The 23,826-nt window shown below is 40.0% G+C and overlaps 1 protein-coding gene across 1 annotated transcript in view; it reads right to left on the bottom strand.

Moving 5' to 3' along the window:
• PARP8 (poly(ADP-ribose) polymerase family member 8) overlaps positions 1-23,826 on the bottom strand; it is a 131,262-nt gene that overhangs the window by 69,906 nt on the left and 37,530 nt on the right. Inside the window, exon 3 of the mRNA XM_072858885.1 lies at positions 5,045-5,082. Coding sequence (XP_072714986.1) covers positions 5,045-5,082 — 38 coding nt within the window. The remainder of the gene's footprint in view (positions 1-5,044; positions 5,083-23,826) is intronic.

Raw genomic sequence — 23,826 nt, 5'->3', positions numbered from 1 at the left:
ATGGAAGATTCGGATCCAAATTTTATACAAGCAAACCCCTGGAGTCTGATGTCATAGATTTTGTGAATCACACCAAGCACTGCTCTGAACCGTCCCACAAGGCTTATGGGGGTCTGAGCCAACCTTTTCCAAAATGAAGACTTGTTCTATGCTTTCTGTCATGCCTGACACTAAAACTCAAGCTAGGTCTGGTGTGCAGAGTGAAGGCTGCATTCAGAGCTGGGTGTTAACAGTCCATTATGCAAAATACCTGTGCCTCATTTTGCCTAGTCACATAAAGGATGTTTGAAGTATCTTCTAATCAGTGGATAACCTTTCTTGTGCCTAATTCAGGAAAAAAAAATCTTTCCTCCCACTTAACAAAAATGTTAGGTATGGATATGAATATGGAAAGTCTATCCCAAATTTTCTTACAAAATGTAGGGAATAGGTTGAAGGGGGTGTGTGTTGGTTTTTTGGTTTGGTTTCTTCTTTTGCTTTCCAACCAAATGTTTAGTAACAACAAACAAGGAGCAGCAAGTTTTTATGTAGTATCTGCAGAAGCTTATTTTGCATTAATTGCTGAACTGCCTATGAAAGTAATAAGATTTTGTTTTCTACTGATCTGGGCTGAATCGAAACACATGCTGTAGAGCAGAAAGGCTCACAATTAAGATAATCACAGATAAAGAGACAAATAAGAGAATTGAAACAAGGACTTAATCTATCATAATTCCGAACATTCTTGTCCCACATCAGCAAAGTGTGTGAACTCACACATAATATTAAGCATACTGCTGCAATCTCAAAACCTTTGACCACAGTGCTTCCAGTGAAATGTTAAAAATGTTAACATTAATTGATCAGTAAATTCAGAAATATTATTATTTGTATTACAGAGGTTCTCAGCAGCCTGTATTAAGATGAAGCCCCAGTGCTGCCGCCCCTTTCTCACACAGGTGTACCACACTGCCTTTGCAGACTAGCAGCTGCATTGCCACACACAGACAGGCGCGTGGGGCTTTCCCAGCCTGTGAAACAGCCTTTCTGCCACATTCACACACATCTACCGCGTCTGACACTATCCCACACCTTCGCCTACTTCCACTCCTGCGCTGTCCTACGAGGTAATCTGCGTGATCTGCGCTCAGCTCAACATACATATATTGCATGCAGGCAATTGCTGCAGGAGGCTGACACCACTTTTCCCTGAGCACTGCACTCCAGTGGGCACAGCAACCTGCTCCATCTGCTCAGTTTGTGTCTGCTCGGCTACACACTTGGCACAGGGATATGTTTTTAGAGCCACAGCATCATGTGAATAAAATGGCGTTCCTCCAGCCATCTGCCACCATTCACTCCTTCTCCCACTTTTGTCTATTGGCAGGACAGGTTGTGAACGATGCCTCCAGGACTGCTGCATCTCACCCTCTCCACGAACCCCTGCCTTGCCTCTATCTGCATGCTCCACCTTGCTGCCATCATTTCAGTGTCAGCCTCACCATACTGGATGGCTCTGGGTATACAACACATGCCCATTCCTTTCCCAGGTTTGGGAGTGTAACTTACTGGTATAGAGTCTAATGAGCTGGAATAACAGAGGCCATCATTTGGCTCTAGATATACCTAACACCATATATCTGCATGGGAGAAAGGAAATCCATGTGCTAGAACTTATTGCTGTACGAAGAAGTAGGAAAAACGACATGTGCTGTACAGAATAGACAATTACCAAGATATACATATATGGAAAAGAGGACTGCTCAATTACAGGTTTTATAGATTTTAATTATATTTTTACGCCCATTGTCATTCCTTCTTGGTGGCTGGATAATATGATTTTCACTGCCAAGCTTTTGTTTTCCTTTTCTATTTGGCAGCCATTAGGGTTTTTTTCTTTCCATCAGTCTAATGAAACTTGAAATTAAGATACTGGGTTTGGTTTGCTTTCTTCAACATCCAGTTTCTAACACACTACACCCAGGAACACCTCTCCTCTTAAGCGGAGTCTGCCTGGACCTAGTGGAGGGATGCAACAAACCACTCGATGCCAAACTGGTTCTCTCTGTCTCTGCTACACTCTAATGAGGTCTAAGAAAAGGATGTTTCTGTTAACATGTGTGTAACCCACAAATCACTGGGATAAAAGACTACAGCAGTTCTACAATTTTATGGCAGCCAACACATATCACTCCAAACATATATTCATTAGCAAAATGCTTGTTGCTGTAATGGTTCTCACAGGAGTCATGATCCACTCATATTAATGGAACTTTAGTCTACTCACTGATGTTATATTTTATAACTGCTCCTTAGGAGCATTATTCTTCCCCAGTTGTGTCAATGTTATCAGAAAATAGTTACAGAGATATTTCGCTGGAACTGTTATTACCTGCCTCTAAAATTTTAAGTGATATTTTCACAATTTTGGCAATGTATATATAACTTTGAGACATTACTGTCTCAACACTATTCTTATTAAGTTCTTCAGTGTGCCTTTGTGAGCATATTTTTAGCTTTCACTCATAATTATGAAACATTCAAACACCTTCCATTATTGAAAGTTGTCATGTCATATTACAGTTCCCATAGGTATGATTTAATGCTCAGCTGTTTGTAATCTTTTGATGCTTTATGAAGCAATTCAGCAATAGCTACACACTGTTACCAGTGCCAAAGTGGTGACACTGCATACATAACAGCAATGCAGGGAGCTAGAGTATATGCAGTACGCAAAGCTCTTCTTATAGTATCTAAAATTTACTTGTGGTGGTATCACTTTAGGCTGAATGAATATAATTTGTATAGTAACTTAATCTCTTCTATTTTCATATATTTATTGCATGCATTAGCAATTTATCTGATGATCAACTCTGACAGCCTTCTCTCAGATTTCCAAATCTGATCCACTGTGTATTACACACTCTCAATTTCCAGAGGATACAACTTTGGTATAGCTATGCACTAATGGACTTAAACCTTGATCTGTAAAGACTTATCCTGTGGGAAATTTAATTTGATGAGCACGTGTTGCTCTGAACTCTATCAACTAGCAGTAATACTTGAAGATCATCTTCCAGTTGAGGAAGACATCAGCACAGAGCTTCCCAGACTGGTCACCATTGCACCCTGACACGTCCCTGAAACATCCCTTAAAATACATGCCAGAGAAGAGAGACATAGTCAGCAGTAATGTTAAGTTAGAGATTTAGGACAAAGAGAGGAGACAAAGAATCTGGCTCACCAAGTCAAAACGAGTATTTTTAGGATCAAAGCTGTAAAATGGCAAAGAGTCATTATCCTTCCTTAACACACTAAACACCTCTTCATCACAAAGCAAACATACATACTGCAAAAGCTTGAGATATGAATGAAATCAGCTCTTCCAAAAGCTTGAAGGGTTAGATTTTTAATCAGTAAACATGCACAGCTGGTTTACCCCCCCTCACCAAGTTAGCTACAGTGTAAAATGTTCAAATTCTATCTGGCTTTAAAATACAGGGGGTGATGGCAGAGAATATTCACTATGTTTCAGAGCTGCCAAAGTCACTCAGGCTTGTAGGCCATCAGGGCATGCTACAAATAGCATCTGTAAGGGAAGTTTGAGGTCTGTCAGGCAGAATTTTGCCAGGAGATGAGATCTTGTGCTGTGGGACTAAACTGCTGGTTCAGTGCTCCAGCTTGCCATTTAGTCAGGGGTTCCCAGAGATCAAGTTTTGTGCCTTGATAATGGCTTAATCCCTGAAATGAATAAATCCATTACTGCCTTTTAATAAATCAAACCGTTAATAACATATGATGCAGATTTTTTCAACTATTTGTCCCTCTGTTCACTGTCAGGTCAATGTTGTAATCAGTAAATTAATTTAATCACTGGTATATGTGTATTTATGGTATATGTGGACTGTGTATTTTATGAATCTCAGTTTCTCCCCCTACTACATGTTGAATAGATTATTATTAGTAGTAGCTTTCCCTCCAGTTTTTACTGGTATAAAAATATGTCTCATGAAGGTTGTTAGCATTCTTTCACATAATCCATTGTATTTAGCATCACTGCTGACACTGATTTCTCTCTGCATCTGCTTCAAACACTCTGGTGTTTTGAACAGACATGGTCTACTCCTGCTTATCAGTGAAGAAGATCAAAGCCTCACTTCTTTAGAGATTCTAAAAGAAACAAGAAATATTTCTTTTAGAAATATTACAGAGATGTTATGGATAATGATCAAAAAAAGGCCAGAGGGTTTCATATCATTACGGTACTTAACACTATTAAATACTCCCAGGTGCAAAATACACAATGTGGTGCAATCCAACAGTACTACCATGTACCTTTACTTGCACAATGCCGGTCTGCCCTCACCCTCGCTTCCCTCTCCTGCTTCTGCTAACCTCTATGCCACCTGAAGTATCTGTGCAGCCTCTTTGTGAAGGAAATTGGGGAAATAATCTGTTGCCTGGTTGTCTTTCATATGAATAATTCCCCTCGTCTGGGTTGGCCACATGGTAACACAAATGCTTTTGCCAACCCAACTCAGGGTATGACAGGGAGGCAGGACTGAGCAGCTGGGAACAGCTTTGCAAGCTTATGTTACCAAAGACATACCCATAAACCCTTGGCTCCAGCTGACCCTGAGAAGCATCAATGCACAGTCCACAGGCTTAACTTGAAGAATGTGAGTAGTCTCATTAAGGTCTAACACAGAAGTGCTTTGCTGGCCCCGCGCCAGACTGTGCAGCCTCTTGAAAGATCAAGCTTTGTCTACCATGCCAAAGAGGAGTTGGGTGCTTTCTCACTCCTATCACTGTTGGCTCCAGACATGGAAAGCATCACAAGCTCCGGTCTCTGTAAACTTGTGAACCAGGTTTTCTCACCCTGACCCAGTTGATAAATGTCGCCTGGAAAGGAGAAATGACTGTGAAAATAATCTAACTAATGGAAAATGATTAGCACAAGGATGCACCTGGAAGACATCAACACCCTTTCACATATTCTCATCTGAATATAGCAAATTGTGGTAACATGCATACATGTGTCATGGACAAGAATGTTGCACTGTACCTGGGTAATCCTCAGAGACATGCACTGAATAGGATACACTGCAAAAAGAAAAAAAAAGAAACAACAGAATTAATAACAACAACATTAACTGCTGGCATAACATTTTTTTCCTGCTCCTGTATTATTTTATGTTTATTTATAGGTTCCTGACAGTTTCCAGGACAGAAGGTAACAGCTATTTTGATGGCTTTTGAAGTGCTCAACCCAAAAAAAAAAGTGTTATGCCCATTTTGAAAGCTTACTTTGCTAAATTGGCACATCCCAATTTCAAGCTTGTTAAAAAGAGTATCAAGACTGCCTTATATTCGCTTTAGAGTAATACTTCACAATATTCGTACTTATGCTTAAAAAAAAAAAAAAGTTGCTCTGAACACCAGAACTAGAAAAACCCAGTTTTCCCTGCATCTGGTTTCTGAGGTTGACTCAAGACTCAGTAGGAAGCCTTTCTTGATAGCTGGGGCACTTCTGTACATTCCCGTTAGTCTCAGCAAAGGCTCTGGATAGCTTGGGCTCCTTCCTCTCATCAAACACCCATATTTATAACAGTTGTGGCAATCTTATTTGACACCTCTACCTCTCTGTCAAGCTGAGTTCAAATCAAATTTGAGCGAGCCACGGTCACACTAAAGGGTAGCTTCACTACATGGATTACCTGAATCTGTTTCATCAGAAAATGGACATACAAACATACTGTCCCAGTCCTCCAGCTCAGCCCACATATGCTTTCCCTACCACCCAGTGAGATCTTCACTAAATGCACTGCTGAGAGACAAATGGGCATGATGATCTGCTCAGTTATCTAACTACCCACCAAGTCCTTCTGATTTTTTTAAGGTTAATGTGCGTCTTCATTCTGCATTAAAAACTTTCAACTCTGCAGCACACTGAAAGCTTTCTGTTGTATAATTCATGTTCTTTCCACTTCTAAATCCTATAAATTGTATGTGTCAACTCACACATTTAAATAATACATGGCATGTGTTCATGTCTGTAGTGAGTTAAGCAGACAGACAAAGGCAGGATGGCACAGTCCTCTTAATAAATTTTGGTATGTATTGTACATCGCTGAAAATTGATTCAGTGGATCTTTCTAAATTACATGAATACAGCTTCCATGTAGATTATAAAATAAAACCATGGATTATTTTTTTTCTTTTTCTCTCTCAAGGACTTCAATTAAATGAGGTCCACTTTCACTATCCAATGACTGGAAGAGGCAATCAATATGAAAAAGTAGGTCTCATACTTTCTTCCATAAGTCAATCTATTACCGCACAGCTCTGTCACCTGTTTTTGCACATAATCTATTCTAGTGTAATTCATTTTATGTATTGTTTGACTAAGGGGCAAAGATGCCCGTTTCTTCAACAGCTGCAAATCTTCACATAAACTGAAGCAGAAAGAGTGTTTATTACAGCTGACAACAGATTTAGCCACACAACTCTTGATAGCCTCAGTCAAGCCAGAGTTAAATCCCATCGCTGTGTAAATTCAACATTTTGTGATTTTTCTCTTTTAGTTATTTTTCAGACATTTGGAATAGGCAGCATCTGTATCCCCTCATCTTGGAGTATTTTCCCTAAAGACTGGGGTATCTAAATCTAATTAATCTGTCATGGCATAAAATAGGACTATTGTAAATAGGGAAATATTCCAAAACAAGGAAATGTTATATCTCAGTGCAGTCATGTGTGGAGAATTTTGTCCTGTGGTGCAAAAAAACCCCACCAAAAAAGCCCCCAAGAAGTTAACTAAGGGCTTGTTCTCACCAAAAGCTATCTTCTAGACATTGTGTTTGTAACCATGATTTCTTTCTTCTACTACCAAAAGAAGTACTTCAGTCTTACTCTTTTAGACTGGCTGCTTGCATACCTCTTTGCTGCCTCTAGAATTGCTGTGTATGGGTTTGTTTGACTATTGTTATATAGGATTATCTTCAAGTGTGGACTTTTATTCCAAGAAAAGAAAAATCTTTCTAGAACTCAGGAATTACTCCATATTCTAATTTAAAAAAACATCTAAATCCAACTTAAAAACTGCAGGAAAGCAGGGAAATTCCATGTATGTATAAAAAAAAAGTTCTTCATATTGAGAACAAGAACAGGGGTTGAAGAAGCTACAGAATTTCCATCAGTGCAGATATTCAAAACTCAGCTTGATAAGGCCCTCAGCAACCTAATCTAACTTTGAGGTTGGACTTGACTTTGAAGTTGACTTCTGCTTTGAGTGGGGGGTGGACCAGGTAGTCTGCACAGGTCATCCCCCCACATAATTACTCTATGCTCCTATGTGCAGAAGCCCTATGAAAGTGTGTTTCTCTTCCTTCTTCATCATGTGGTATCTGCGACAGCAGCAGCTGTGGTGACATTAAATGGAAACTAGTAAGAAAAAAATATGCTGTAGGCCTTGTGAGATGGAACTAAAATGAAAAGGTTCATGAAGATGCAGGTTAGAAATAGTCTCAAACCAGATCCTGTAATGACTGCAAGCAAATTCAGGGTCTGATCCAGAGCCCACTGAATCCAGTAGTGGTCTCACTACTAAGATGAATATTATCAGAGAGGAGAAAGGAAAGGTAAAAATCATGTGAAGTAAAATTATTCTGTAATCCCAATAATAAAAAGTCCCCTTACAGAAAAAAATTTGCCACCAAAATCTGATGTCACCTCCATCTGAAAAGCATTAATATAAAATCCATCTGCCAAACCAAAATTAAGTGGTAGTATGTTGGAAATAGTAATGGAATCTGATGAGCCTGAGCTGCCACTTCAGAGGAAAGTGTTTAAAGGAGATGTGAACCAAAGATTAAAGAACAAAATGCCTGAAAATGTGATATTTACTTCCAATTAAAATAAACCAGTAGTTTTTATTAGAAACACTACTGACTTAGTTTAGGAACAGAACAATCTTAGTTTAGTCCTCGACTCAGCAGAACTATTAGTTTACTCTGCTGGGTGTGTTTAATCTGAAACTCTTACACTCTTCACATACAAACTGTCCACCTCCCCCTCCCTCCCCCCCCCAGGGAATGTCCAATTGTCTTCTTTCCATCTAAATTCACAACTTCAGCACATGTTGGGATCTCTGTGCTGCCCTCTCTTCAGTGTTCCCATATCAGTGTACTCTGAGAAGTATCATTGAAGTATTATGTCAGAGAAAGCTCTTGTGGAAACTGCCTTTTAGATAGGCCATTCCTCTCACACATATTTAAAGGTGTATTTGGGGAGAATAAATGGCTTATTTGAGCCCCCAGAGAGAGGTGGTGGTGTTTTGTTTGGGCTTGTAATCTTATGTTAGTTATGAGCACGCCATGGAAGCAAGAAGCGGAAATAAAGCTATGGAACAGAACAAAACTTGGTTTTGTGTCCCAGCTTGCCCCTGTGATTGTCACACAGGATCACACTTTGGCACATTTTTCTGCACTCAGGATAAACTGCTTCCTACTGACTGTGCACCTGATTTGTCAGAAAACAAGATATACCAGGTGTTCTGGTTTCAGCTGAGATAGAGTTAATTTTCTCTATAGTGGCTGGTATGGGGCTATGTTTTGGATTTGTGCTGAAAACAGTGTTGATAATACAGAGATGTTTTAGTCGTTGCTGCACTAGTCAAGGACTTTTCAGCTTCCCATGCTCTGCCAGGTGCAGAAGAGGCTGGGAGGGGACACAGCCAGGATAGTTGATCCAAACTGACCAAGGGCTATTCCATACCACATGATGTCATGCTCAGTATATAAAGCTGGGGAAGAAGAAGGAAGGGGGGGACATTCGGAGTGATGGCGTTTGTCTTCCCAAGTAACCATTACACGTGATGGAGCCCTGCTTTCCTGGAGATGGCTGAACACCTGCCTGCCCATGGGAAGGAGTGAATGAATTCCTTGCTTTGCTTTGCTTGTGTGTGCTGCTTTTGCTTTCCCTGTTAAACTGTCTTTATCTCAACCCTCGAGTTTTCTTACTTTTGCTCTTCCAATTCTCTCCCCCATCCCACCGGAGGGGAGTGAGCGAGCGGCTGCGTGGTGCTTAGTTCCCAGCTGGGGCTAAACCACGACACCAAGCTAACAAAGGTCTCTTAAGAGGCTCCTGTCCTGCAGCCACCCAAGTGTTTTCCCACTGATTTAAATGAGATTTACAGCCAAGACAGAAACACAGGACTGTGATGGCTTACAGCACCTTCAAAAAGCACAGACTTCAGTGAAGATGCAGATGTTCAACGCGTCTCAGTGTTAAATCCTCTCAGAGCCAAAGAAAGCCTTTACTGAAGCAGCTTTCTTGTTTAAGTACTCAGAAATGCAACTGGAATTAATTTAGGCCTGGCCCCCACATAGAAGTACAATATGATTATTCCACTGAGGGATGTGATTTTTCCTTCTGGCAATGCAGTTCCTCTGTACAACCCTGTTGCAGTTACATTGCTATAAATACACCTTATAGCACTATAATTTATTTCCATTCCCATAAACACATTCTAACCAGACAACCATCGTCCTTGCTCATTCAGTTATATTGCTTTAGCTACACGAACACAGTTAAACTCTTGGGTGTAAGCAAAGCCTCGACGGTGTTATTTCTGTTTTATTCAGCTTAGACTCTCTGCAGAAGGCATCCTACAGTACATATATTTCTCAACCCTTAAGCTCAGAACAAGCTTCATACTAGAAATGGTCTTGTAAAATTTTTGTTATTTAACAAACAGTAAAGCACCATATCAGAAACTAGTGAGAGTTGTCATGTTTCACCGCTTATGAGTTTTTAATGTAAACTTCTTATTGCCTGAAATTATAACATGTAAATCCACACTTAGCTTAGTAACAATTCTACTCACAGGGAACGCCTTGCAAGCATTTTCAAATGTGTTTTAACCATATCTGTTCCTTATTCAGAAAGATTATCCTGCAAAGGTCTATCTGCATTTGAGAACTAATTTTTAAACTAGATGGGGATCCACAACATAATTGCCATTTTTCAGATTAATCTGTCCCATTTTGATACAGAACAAGCAGATTCACCTGCATTTGACATAACTATAATTTCTCAAAGCTAGTTAAAAAGGAGTCCAGAGTCCAAACTGATTATACTACCAGGCAAAATATTGGCCCAAAATGTAAGCTCTTGGGCAAAGAAAAAAATCCATGAAAACTGAAAAAGGCAGCAAAGCAAAAGTTTCTGCGACAAAGTATGTTCATAAAAAGGAAAAGTACCAGCTTCATCTGTTTACATCAGTTTGTAAGATTGTTTCCCATGCCTTGAACTGCAGTTTTTACCCATCACAGTATAAACCCCAGAATCAGACATGCATCCTGAAGTCAACAGTGACGCTGGAGCTGGAGTATATGACGTATCTTCCCATCAAATTCACATTATCTCAGCTCTATGCTACCTGTAGTTTCTCTCTAGGAAAGAAATCCTTTAAGCTGAATTTCCAGCTGTTTTGCACAGCAGGAACAGCGTGAAGCATCTGGTACAAGTCTAAGATATATGCCTATGGAACGGTTATGACAATTCAACCAGCTCTGTCCCATGGCTACAGCTGACTTACTGCCTTATTAAGTGTGGAAATTGTGATCTAGTTTCTATTCCAGTTTTAGTTGTCTCTACTAGAGCCAGAGCTGCATGTGCTAGTGTTGTAGCTTGCAAACTTGCTGAAGAAAGGAAACAAGATTTTTTGTCATGTAGAATCTTATGGTAGTCTAATGCTAATCTATAACAAGATATAAGAGAGTAAATAGGACTTTCTTAATCTTAATGCATCTGGAGCTACAGAATTCAGAAGAGATTATTTTTTGTTTACAATATACAAAATCCCAGATCTAGCTCCTCAATGAAGTAACGCAGTAAGCTAATACGATGCACAAAACTTTATACCTGAAGAAAAATACTAAGACTCAGCAAAGTAAGCTATGGACAAATATGTAAGATTAAATGCTACTGTGGTATTGATTATATGGCAGTGTCAACTTCTGAACAAGTTGGTGAGCTAAAGAAAAGATCAGTGAAACCTTGATAAGAAAAATAAAATTATACTGGTGAAAACTTTGGGCCGAAGGGCCTTTTTAATGACCTGTATAATACTTCTGAAAGCACAGCATAATATAGACCTGATGTTTTTACTCTCTTCTAGGTGATGCAGTAAGGAGGAATAAGAATAACGTCCAATTGAACAGGTACAACTGAAATTGTATTATTTTACCAATTTCTAGCTATCAACTCTCAAAATTACTACTCATCTTTAGTATCTACACATAACATGCCTCAGTAGAACATTTCATGAATGTCCACTAATTATACAGAATATATTCCCACTCCCATCTTCACTCCTTTGTTTCCTTATCTGTGAAAATGCTTCCAAATTCTTTAATCAATTCCTATTATGTTCACAGCCTTTAGCCTCCTCTTCTACTGCAAGATCACTATTTGATCCTGAATCCAGACCCTTCATACTATTTTACTTCTGACCAACCTTTTTCCTCAAATGAAAGAAAATTGGTTCCAAAAGGATTTCACCATGAACACAGGCCACTCTCTTTTCTAGTAATTGGTCTGAGATCCAGTTTGAAACCTAATGGCTTGGCAATAAATCATATCACAAATACAGGGTGGAAATTACAATTTTCAGAAGATGTACTGTGGGATCCCATCCAAACAAAACTTCCAAGTCGCATTCCTGAAATATCTGACCTTTGAACAAATGCCTTGAGAACTGGTAGGAGATGAAGGCATTTAGGTATTGGCCACCTGAAAAACTAGGTAGGCTATGTACACAAAAAATTTGGAATACTTAACAAGAAACAAAATCCATTAATCTTTTCTTGTAGTTGACCTTATTTGAATTAGGAAATTCTCTGAAGAGAATTACAATTCAAAACTAATAGTTAAACACACTGCAAAAGGCTTCAAAATCAAGTCTTTCTTCCAATTTGTATGAAGATGACATGCATGCATATAACAGCAGAAGAGACCCAGCAGCCATAAGCAGCAATTTTCTATGGCAAAAAGATCTCTTCTGCTTAATGGACACTGCCAAAAGACAAGCCTTCCAAAGTCACAGCCTGGAGACAACCATTTTGTTCTATGTTGAAAACAGGACAAAAAAACCCAACAACACTATAAAAGCAATTGAAAAATAAGCAAAAATTACTACTGTATTACTTACAGTTAGGCCAAAGAAACTTAATGTAAACTCTCCTTTTGGTGCTTAATTGTCACAACCATGAGTGAATGATAAATGTTAGGGTTTTTGACAATTTATGAACAAGTGAATTAGCAAAATACTTCACTACTTGGTATGTATGACTACTGTGCTGTTAAACACTTCATTACCTTTCTATGGAGCTCTTAAAAAAGAATGCAGTCATGCTACAGGAAAAATAATCTTGCTCTTCTACTCTGGAGCTTTTGAAAGATTCCATCAGCTGAGGAAGCGCTCCACTGAAGCTCATATTCAGAAATATACATAAAACTATGGCAGCATTCTGAATTCTCTTATCAAGCAAATTTTGTAATCAACTATTGCTAGCATTCACAATGTCAGTAGTAAAAAATATGGAGACTTTAAAAATGCATTTATAAATGTACATTTATAATAAAATAACACACATTTTATTGTATTGCAAGTCATATCAATGAGTGAAGTAAATACTATTCACTAATACAAATCAGCAAGTACTGCATTCCATTCATTCATGATACCTTGACAATAGCGTGCCAGTAATGTGACAAAAACATAAATGGAACTGAAAAAAGTTCTAGTTGCGTAAAACACTAACCACAAAGTGATGTGCATCTCCAAACAGATAGACAGATGAACAGTACTTAGAATCACGCGAGTTAGAAATACGGAAGATAGCACATGACATGACATGGTCCTGAAAATAAAAGCCTGCATAAGGCTTTTAAAAATACAAATAAATATACAGGCTTTTTGCTCTCTCACACAGTGAAAGAAATACTGAAGCACAGGACTTGTGCCTCTTTTTAAGCAGTGAAATAAAAACTGATGTAATTAAATAAAATAACAATTACTGAAAAACAACCTTATCTTCTGGAAAAGAGAATTAGAAGTCTCCACAAATGAGACAAAAATTAAAAGGAGGTGGACCTAAGTTTTCATGCACATATTAGCACAGCTATGGAAAAAGTGACTGTTAATCAAGGGCAGCAAGAATAATCTCCTTATATTAACATTTATTTTATTTTCTGTTACAGAATTTAGAACTTGAATTAAATCCCACTGAAGTCCAAGGGAGACTTTAGTACTTGACAAAGAAGATTACAGACAAGTTGCACAGAAAAAACAAGACTTCTGGCCCCTGCCACGCTCCTGGTATTTCTAGAAACAAGCACCGAATTGCTTTGCTAAAAATTTCAAGATGTATTCCAAAGGGTGCAAATTTTGGTGAGCACTTTTTTTTCTTCTTTTACATTTGCAGCTTGCTACACAACTGGACTATGAACCATTTCACATCCATGCTATTTTCTGGATTCCTGATTAAAACAAGGTTCATGGATTTCTAAACAGCTTTTTAAGTACCCTTTAAAATGTTTTGAATGTGTGTGTCTGCATCTCAGCAATTTGTTTTCCGATATACAGGCCACCTTAAATCTCCTTCTGAAACACATTAGTTTAACGAGTTGCCATATCCATTGTGATCTAATAACTGATGACCCAGCATCAGTCACAGCTATTTTTTGCTGCTAGATAGAGCCAGGTGCTTGCAAAGAACTGAAATTTGTCCACACACTCTTTCTTCCTTTCACTATACATCAAAACTCCCCATGGTGCACCTGCAATTATACAGAAAATAACAAGTGACTCTGAGTAATCTTTTCCTCTGGATGTTGGAGAATGTGCGTGTGTGATGACATATGAAAAGTCCCAGGCAAATCTATTGATGACAAATGAGAACTATTCCAAAGAGAGATGAGCAGTGTCAATGCACCAAAAATGGCACTGCTTTCATTTCTTGACATAACCTGGAGGAACAGAGGTGCTGAGTCAAAGTTATTATATGTTTGCATTTGTCACTAAGAATAATTGCGCTACTGGTCCTTTCACACAAACAAAGTGCATCTCAATCAAATGGTGAACATTATTCATAAAGCCCCGCTTGATTTAGCATGTTATTCAAATAAAGGGGATACAGAAGACTACAACTCAACCATTTCCCTTTTGCAAAGCTTCCAATGAAAAAGGCATGGCAACTTCTAGTAAATGCACTGAAGTCTACAGGATTAATCATCACTCCAACAAACATGAGGGCACTCCTAAAAATAAAAATAGCACTTACGAAATAAGCAAATCAAGGACACTTGGGGAACAAAAAAAAGTGTGTGCTGTGTGTCATTCTAGAAAGAGTTACATCAAAATATGGCTACGTTTGCAAAGCCAGGTTGTCCACAATCAGACTGTACGAGAATCAGACCATTTCATCCAGAACTACAAAAGCCACCTCTTCTTGCAGTCACCCTGTCGACCAGGTCCAGCTCCCTCCCCTCGACACGGATACTCTTTAAACCTTTCTTATGTGTTCTTCCTTCTCTCCACTGCTCCCCCTAGATTGAATTCTCCCTCCATCCTCCCCATTAGCTCTTCATCCAATTTCAGTCTCCCCCAGGACACTGAGCACAAAACAAACTCAGGACAGTAACCTCTTGACCCAGCTCAGCTGCAGCCAGAGCAGCATATATGATCACAGCCATTAGGCACCTTATTTACAGGGTTGGGCCCATCTTCTTCCACTATGTGTTTTCTACAGTTTCTTTTTTTTTTTTTTTTTTTTAAGGAAGAAAGTTTTTCCTCTCTTCAGCTTCTTTCTTTTCATTTTGGAGCATTGCTGTCAGAAGCAACCATGATATCCTCTTTATGGAGCCAGTTAAGAGTTATCTTAAAGACATGAATTTGGTCCACATTGTTCCTATTGGAAGGCTGTTCTGAGGCTCTTGTGACTGTAATTCTAGTAACTCAGTTTTCAATTCAGATCAATTGAACAGAAACCCCTTGTCCAACCCCTGTATGAAGCCTCTCTGTTGTGATCTTTCAAAACAAAATAAAAGGACAAAAACTGTGATCCCAAGGCAGAGACACAAGGCAAACTGCAAACCGAACAGTTACAGTGATCTAAGCAACAGAAGAGAGCATTTTGTCATACGAAGTTTTACCCAGTCATTTTAGCAGATAATTCCAGCATGTTACCAGTCATTAAAAACAAAAATAAAGCTCATATAAATCCCTGGAGATATTCACTGTTTAACTTCATTGTGTCCCTATGTCATGGTCAGACCCTCTGCTGCTATCTACCCCTTGAAGGAATAAGGTTCTGAGTCTGAGGTACAAAGTGAGGTTTATTGGGATAAGGCACTTATTAAGTGGATAACAATTACACAACCCTGCAAGCGGGGACTATTCTGCTTCTATTCCAAATTCCTTATAATCTACCTAATAGGTATCACTCAGTTCCCAGGAAAGTATCCTTACCTGGCATCCCAAGTAAGGGGAGATCACCAAGGTGCGGGCCAGCCATTCCTCAGGAGCGCTCAAATCGGACTCTCAGGGAGCGGTTTATATACCCTTCCTCGGTGGTTTCTGTGGTTACTGCCTAGCAGTATCATTTCGCTGTTGCTGGGCAAACTTGGGCCCAGCACAACAAAAGGTCAGACCCCCGACCAAAGCACTGCCACTTGGTCTGGATCATCTCCCCACACCCTAACAAGTGGAATGGTTCCTTTCCTTTACATGCTGTGTTCGTCAAAGGAGAAAAGTCTTAGGCATCCTTCTTAGACCACTCTACACATTCATTAATTAGTTGGCATTTTGCTTGTTTATCTAATGAGGTGTGCAACAGCCACTGCTGTGCAGGGAAAAAGTAACAAATTTAGATACTTTTTCTCTTCAGTTATTTGAGGTATCTCACAGAATTCAAATTTTTCCCTTCACCCAGTGTGTGTGTGTGTGTGTCTGTGTGTCCCCATAAAGTCCCCAATACTTCTTGGTATAGCTGAAATACTGTATTTATGGACTAAAACTATTTTTTCTGTAAGTTCCATACATACAGCTTCCATTAACATCAGTACAAACTCAATATATAACTTCCAAATACAGAATTTGAATGTCAAACTATGGCTTTTAGGAATATTCTAAACTAAAAGTTTAGAAATATTCTAAACTAAAAGTGCATATTCTTGCACACATTCAACATAACAAAATCCCATAGGGCAAGATTTTCAATAGATGTTACATATGAAATTGCCCAACCCAGTTTATTCATGCCGATGTAACGCATTCACATAGTTCAGGACTACTGGCATACTTACAGCCAGTTATTTATTTAATGCTTACAGGTACACACAGTCTCCTGGTCAAGTTAGTAAGGCGGTGTCCAGCACCTCTGAAAATTGCTGTATATGATACACCACAGACCCATATCTGGCACATATTTTAATCACAGGTGACAATCACTGTTCCCAACTCCTATGCCACACAGCTGCAAGGATTGCTGGTAGACCTGAGGGGTTGGCTCATCCTCATGTCCCATTACACTAACATGGTCAAAACCACACCATTTTCTGTGGTTAGAGACACAAAAGGAGGTGCTATGCAGCTAGCTGCAATGCCAGCAGGCTTTGCCTCCTCAGCCCAATAGACCCAAGAACTACAGTGGTGCAAGGGACAATGTGAAGCATGAGAGTGCGTCAAACTCTCACCCCTGGAACCACACTGGGATACCTGTAGCATCTCTGCCACTATACCACAGTCATGAACAGCATGGACTCATGAACAGCAAATAAAATGGAAAATTCAGTATAAGATGACAAGAAAAGATTTTTTTTTTTTTTTGCTTTCTTTTCAGATATGACAGTTTCAGTCTGAGGGCACAGGTGAAGTAACACTTCAAATACAACATTCAGTCCTAGTTGTCCTTAGCATTAGAAAGATGTCAGTAAATTGAGGGTAGTGCAGGAATCATCAAGAAACAATCACCAATCTGGCAGAACAGGTTGGCAAGCAAAAAAATTAAACGGGTTCAGACAGCTAGGTATACAGAGTGTGGCAAATCAATGAGCAAGCGTGGTAGGAAATATGATTACTGCTAAGACCTGTTTTCCAGAGCGCAAATATGAAGATGGATATCATATTTACACAATGGTCCAAGGGAAAATGGCAAGCCATACTCAGGTGAAATTAGAGGAAAAAGTATAACTTGGCCAAAAATCAGAAATGGAGAACCCCATTAAACAGTGAATTAGTCTCCCAGGGAAGAGGTAGAGGGCTAATCACATAGCCATTTAAAGTCAGGATAGAAAAGGAGCTGAAGTAAAATTAATGCAAACATTTTGCATTGGCAAGGTTACTAACTAATATGTTTCCCATTGCTAGTTTCAATGAGTTATGAATGAGTAAAATGTTACTTGCCTTTCTCACCAGTAGCTTGGAAAACAAAGTTGTAGGTTGAATATGACATTGATGACTCTCAGTGTGACTCATGGAAAAAAATTCAAAGCATACCCCTGTACTATATTTCAATAGTGTGCAGAATAATAGCAGCAGGGAATTTCAGTTCAAGCACTTTTTATGCATTTGAAGTGGCAGCAGTGGCTAAGATCTGAAACAGTTCTTCCACTAACTTCTCATGAATTTTAGCTGTTCCTGAATATCACACACTGATGTCTTCTTCATGACAGATTGCAACAGAAAGCATACTGCGCTAATTTTTTTTGCATTTAGGCATATTTAGTAACAGCCCATCTAATAATGAACAATTTCTAAAGACATGGGCTGTTCTTGGGCCAAAGAGTGCTTCTAGATGCATGACTGCTCACAAAATATTAATTTGATACTATACCCAAACAACCATACCTGAATATAGTCTGGCAGACATTCCTACAGAAAATGCTAAGCAAACTATAGAACAAATAATAAAAGATAATTTTAGTACCCTACCCCAACATGTAGTTAGATTTTGAATACCATTTTAATTTGTAAAGATACAATTAAAAAATCCCTCCGCTAGTCTTAATTAGACCCCTGTCTTCCCATAAAATTACATGTCAGATGAAGCACTGACTTAGGAAGCCCCTGTATTCTTGCAAAGGCAGAGGTAGTTCTATTCCCAGCTGTGTTACAGTGACTTGCTATATGCCTCCCAGCAAGAAAAAATGCACACATTTTCAAAAGGCGATCAGTAACTACAAAGTGTTCTAGACACTAATTTGCCTTTCATGTATGCTGAACCTCTACATCTCCAACAGAAATCAGTGGGAACCATCAAGTGTTTTGAAAAATAAGGCCTTATAGTCCAAATTTTAAAAAGTTAGGCAACAAAATTTGTGCAGAAATGGCAGTTAGACACTTAAACTGTTTATATTCCCTTGAAAATCCCATCAGTACATATCCACCATTTTAGATAATTCAGTGTACTTACAAAGGTATAAAAATGTCCATTTTATCATGGATTTCTATAGAAATTTAGTTATCTTAAAAGGGATTCAGCTACCTACGCACCTTTTATGAGGCCAGCATGTAAATACCTTTGAGAAACTGGTAAAATAAGACTTATGCTAAGGTACTCAAAATTGGTACACACTTTTCAAAATACACAATAAAATCCTGGCCCCATTAAATCCAATGGGCAAAACTCTCACTGACTTAAAAAAAAGTGAAGCTTTAGCCTGGCCTTAGCTTCTTGACCAGCAAATCTGCAATAAAAAAATTTCAGAGATGATGTACTCCCTTCATCCCTTCCTTACTCTTTGCTCTGTCTGTACAGTTTAACACACTCAGACACCAAAACGATCACCAAAATTTGGAAAGCATCCTGAAGATGGGAAACAGCCTGTAAGCAGTAAGTTTTGTAATCAGACATTCTATTATTAAGTATTTCCAGTAAGTCTAGAGAATGAGAGTAAACATGAACAGAAAACTTCAGTCTTCTGCTAATGTGAGATTAAAACCAGTCTCACTACTACAGAGCTCTTAATCTGAAGATTAAGAGCCCTGTAGTAGCTTTTAATCTGAAGCTTAAAAGCTCCTCAGAGCCTTTAATAAAGACAGCTATGAAGACTAAGGTAAAGAAAAATGAGATGGTATAAAGAGTACAGAAATAATTAACCTATAAAATGAAAGAAAAAAGGATCGAACACCAAAGAATAACTCCTCCCTTCTTGATGTCTCACTGACACCACATGCACTTGCAGTGACTTGAAGAACTGTTCAGCCAGCAGTGTCCCAGACTGCAGAGAAAGCATCAGTGGAAGCAGTAATACAGCTGCAAGTGCTTGTCACCCTGTTTACTGAGGAACCTAAATACAGAGATTAAAAAATCAGATTCAGACATCTACACTGCACAGGCAGTGGAAGCAGGGACAGGTAACCTGGGAAGAGTATAGGGATGCTGCCCGGTTGCGTAGCGATGGGGTCAGGAAGGCCAAGGCACAGCTGGAGCTGAACTTGGCAAGGAATGCAAGGAATAACAAGAAGGGCTTCTACAGGTATGTCAGCCAGAAAAGGAAAGTTAAAGAAAGCGTACCTCCACTGATGAACAAGTATGGTGACCTAGTATCAACAGACGAGAAGGTTGAGATACTCAACAACTTTTTTGCTTCAGTCTTCTCTGGCAACTGCTCTCCTCACCCTTCCTGAGTCAATGGACAACATGATGGGGACCAGGGGGGTAAACCCCTCCCACTGTAAGGGAAGATCAGGTTTGTGACCACCTGAGGAACCTGAACATATGTAAGTCTATGGGACCTGATGAGATGCATCCCAGAGTCCTGAGGGAATTGGCTGATGTAGCTGCCAAACCACTCTCCATGCTATTTGAAAAGTCATGGTAGTCAGGGGAAGTCCCTGGTGACTGGAAGAAGGGAAACATTGTGCTCATCTTTAAAAAGGATAGAAAGGATCACCCTGGGAACTACTGACCTGTCAGGCTCACCTCTGTGCCTGTGAAGATCATGGAACAGATCCTCTTAGAAGCTATGCTAGAGCACATGGAGGACAGGGAGGTGATTCAAGAGAGCCAACATGGCTTCACCAAGGGCAAGTCCTGCCTGACCAACCTAGGGGCTTTCTACAACGGAGTTACCACATCAGTGGACAAGGCAGAAGCAATAGATGTCATCTATCTGGATTTCTGTAAAGCCTTCGATGCGGTTCCCCACAACATCCTTCTCTCTAAATTGGAGAGATACGGATTTGATGGGTGGACTGTTCAGTGGATAAGGAATTGGCTGAATGGTCGCATTCAGAGGGTAGCAGTCAATGGCTCAATGTCCAGATGGAGATCAGTGACGAGTGGTGTCCCTCAGGGATCCATACTGGAACCAGTGCTGTTCAGTATTTTCATCAATTACACTGACAGCGAGATTGAGTGCACCCTCAGCAAGTTTGCAGATGACACCAAGCTGAGTGGTGCAGTTGACAGGCCAGAAGGACGGGATGTCATCCAGAGGGACCTGGACAAGCTGGAGAAGTGGGCCTGTGTGGACCTCAAGAGGTTCAACAAGGCCAAGTGCAGGGTCCTGCACCTGGGTTGGGGCAATCCTCAGTTTCAATACAGGCTGGGGGATGAAGGGATTGAGAGCAGCACTGAGGAAAAGGACTTGGGGGTACTGATGGACGAAAAGCTGGACATGAGCCTACAACGTGCGCTTGCAGCCCAGAAGGCCAACTGTATCCTGAGCTGCATCAAAAGCAGCGTGGCCAGCAGGTCGAGGGAGGTGATTCTGCCCCTCTGCTCTGCTCTGGTGAGACCCCACCTGCAGTACTGCGTCCAGCTCCGGAGTCCTCAGCACAAGAAGGACATGGAGCTGTTGGAGCGGGTCCAGGGGAGGGCCACGAAAATGATCTGAGGGCTGGGGCACCTCTCCTACGAGGACAGGCTGAGAGGGTTGGGGTTGTTCAGCCTGGAGAAGAGGAGGCTGCAGGGAGACCTTATAGCAGCCTTCCAGTACTTAAAGGGGGCCTACAGGAAGGACGGGGACAGACTTTTTAGCAAGACCTGTTGTGACAGGACAAGGAGCAATGGTTTTAAACTAAGGGAGGGCAGATTTAGACTGGATTTAAGAAAGACTTTTTTTACAATGAGGGTGGTGAGGTTGCCCAGAGAGGTAGTGGAGGCCCCATCCCTGGAAACATTCAAGGTCAGGTTGGACAGGACTCTGAGCAACCTGATCTGGTTAAAGATGTCCCTGCTCTTGCAGGGGGGTTGGACTAGATGACCTGTAAAGGTCCCTTCCGATCCAAAGGATTCTATGATTCTATGAGTCTATGATCTACAATTTAAAATCTGGGCCAGTTTTACCAAGATCCAAACTGTCTTCCCAGGCATGTTGGGATACATAAAACATACACAGCAGTGGGTAACTGAACTGCAAATAGTTCAAAGTAGGCAGAGTCAAAATAACATAAATATGAACACTTGGGAAGATTATTTTTTTAGTTTGAGGGTTGGGGTCTTGGGTTATTCTTGAGGGAGGAGAGTTCACAAAGAAAAACCTTCAGGTAATACACCCCCAAGTGACTGGGTACATTGCATTTTAATCTCAAAAAAATTCCCCTGAAAAACTTACCAGCAGGGATGGGTCAAACTGCTCACCTGCTCACACAATTGTTTATCATCAGAGGCATCAGTGATGTGAGTCATGCGAGTCCCTCGATCAATAAACACCCCCATTTCTTTCACAGCCCCCTTGGGTGCTACGAGGCTACTGCAGAAAGCTGTTCTTCCAGAAGCTTGAACCAGAAGCTTGGTGGCAGAGTGATTATAATTCACTCCATTTTGAAAGGTCACTCACTTTCCATCATCTGATAGTGTCATTAAGCCCAAGAGAAGTGGGATAACTGTTCGAAATTACTGCCTGGGGTGAAATGGAACAGTAAAGCCATATCACTTTTTTGCACCAGAGAAATTAAAAGGAAAAATAGCAGCCTCCTTTCACACCAGGACACATATAGCAGAGAGCCTGAAAAATACAGCAGGAATTTACTGCTTAACGAAATACTTACAGTGATATTCTAAGGCACAGAAATTATTACTGTGGGAGAGTCCATGATGTATTAATCAAAACACATTTGAAAAGCTTCATCATATTTTTAAATTATGCTAGCCTGCGTGTGATCCGGCCTCAGGAGGATCCAGCCACCTCCCGGGGCATGCTGTGTTCTCAGCTCCTACTGAGATGGCTGTGGGAGCAGAGGATGCTTAGCACTTTGGAGGATAGGGCCCTCAGTGCTCAAAGGAAAATCTAACCTAAATTTAACCTAAATGACTCAATCAGATCAAGCAACTTTAATTAACATTTAACAAGAACATGGTTAGTGACGTAAGCAAACAAATTTCAAGCTTTTTTAAAAAAAAAACACCCCAAAACACCACCACACAACAACTTCGCACTGACCATCTCACCTCCCATGTTACTCAGCAGCAAAACTCTGGCTGAGTTGAAGGAAACAGAAATAAGCTTCTCTCCCTGCCCCAACCTCTCCAGTTAGCGGACCACCACAGGGCATACCTATTGCTCTTGTTCTCGACCGCATTCTCTCTGGGCCTCAGCACTCATGGAAACACCATCAAAAGTGCTGGGATGATGCCTTGGTGGGAAAGGCATTGATATCCCTCCTGTTTTATAGGTGGGAAACAAATACCCAGGAATGATACTGAACTGTTTCAGCTCACACAGATAGTCAGTGGTAGATAACAAGAGATCACAAGCACCAGCTGGAAGACCATCCTTTCTCATATAAAGGTCTTCAATGCTGGCAAAACTATTGTTATCCACAGGATATAAGTCTTTCACATTGATTGACTCCTGCCAAATACAGGTATTTTCAATCCCAGTAGAAGGTTTAGAGTTGACTGAGTTTTTGCTACATTTTTTCAAGTCATCAGACATATATAATCAAAATGTTACATCTACTATCTGCCTAATTTAGCTAGGTATATCCAACCATGAATATGTTGTGCAATGAAATTCCAACTAGTACAGACAACACAGATTTGCTCCTTTGCAAACTGCAAAACCCTGCCACTTCCCTTTTTGAAATAACAGAGTAGAAAGGCTTACATGAAGGCAACTGCTATGCATTTTCAATAAAATAAAGATTTTGAGTTTTACTTTTGGAACACCCACTATACATTTTTTACCAGACTTTCACCAAACATAGTCATAGCAGTTGACCATTCAATTGCCACTGCTTCCCAGAGCAAGGGGATTTTACTGAACTCACATTTGCTAAACTGTCTACAAATAGAATTAGATGAGTGGTAATCAGTTTGATTTTTTAAAAGCTTGAAAATTTTACAAACATTATGTGCTGTAAGTAGTATAAGAGGCAATGGGAACAAGAGGTACTTCCACTGGGAATAAGAGGTATAGCTATACCTCCTATAATTAGGACAATGCATTTATACAAGAGTTTACTGAGCATGAGCACTCTTGCACAGTCCCACCAAAAGGACTGATCCTATCATCGCCATAAGCTTTAGAGCAGTGGCAAAGCCAGTACAGAGCTTGCAGACACCCGTTTTCTATAGCATTGCTGTAAGTAAAATTGGAAGAAAAATCATACAGAGCCTGTTAAGTGACTTTAATTTACAGACAAACAAATCCTCTGTTATAGATTTTCTTCTTGTTTTTTTGAAAACATTCTTTGCAATGCGGATCACTTTGAAATACGAGAAAGAAAACTGCTCTTGTATGATATACTTCACTAATGAATCCTAGCTTTAATAAGAAATTACAATAATTCAAATTCAATCTCTTAAACAATTTGTTGTTCCTCACCTTCTG

Source organism: Ciconia boyciana, chromosome 4 (genome assembly GCF_034638445.1).
Source record: "Ciconia boyciana chromosome 4, ASM3463844v1, whole genome shotgun sequence".
NCBI classification, from domain to species: domain Eukaryota; kingdom Metazoa; phylum Chordata; class Aves; order Ciconiiformes; family Ciconiidae; genus Ciconia; species Ciconia boyciana.
Note: the sequence above shows the minus strand (reverse complement) of the source record. Positions and strands in the feature narration are given on the sequence as shown.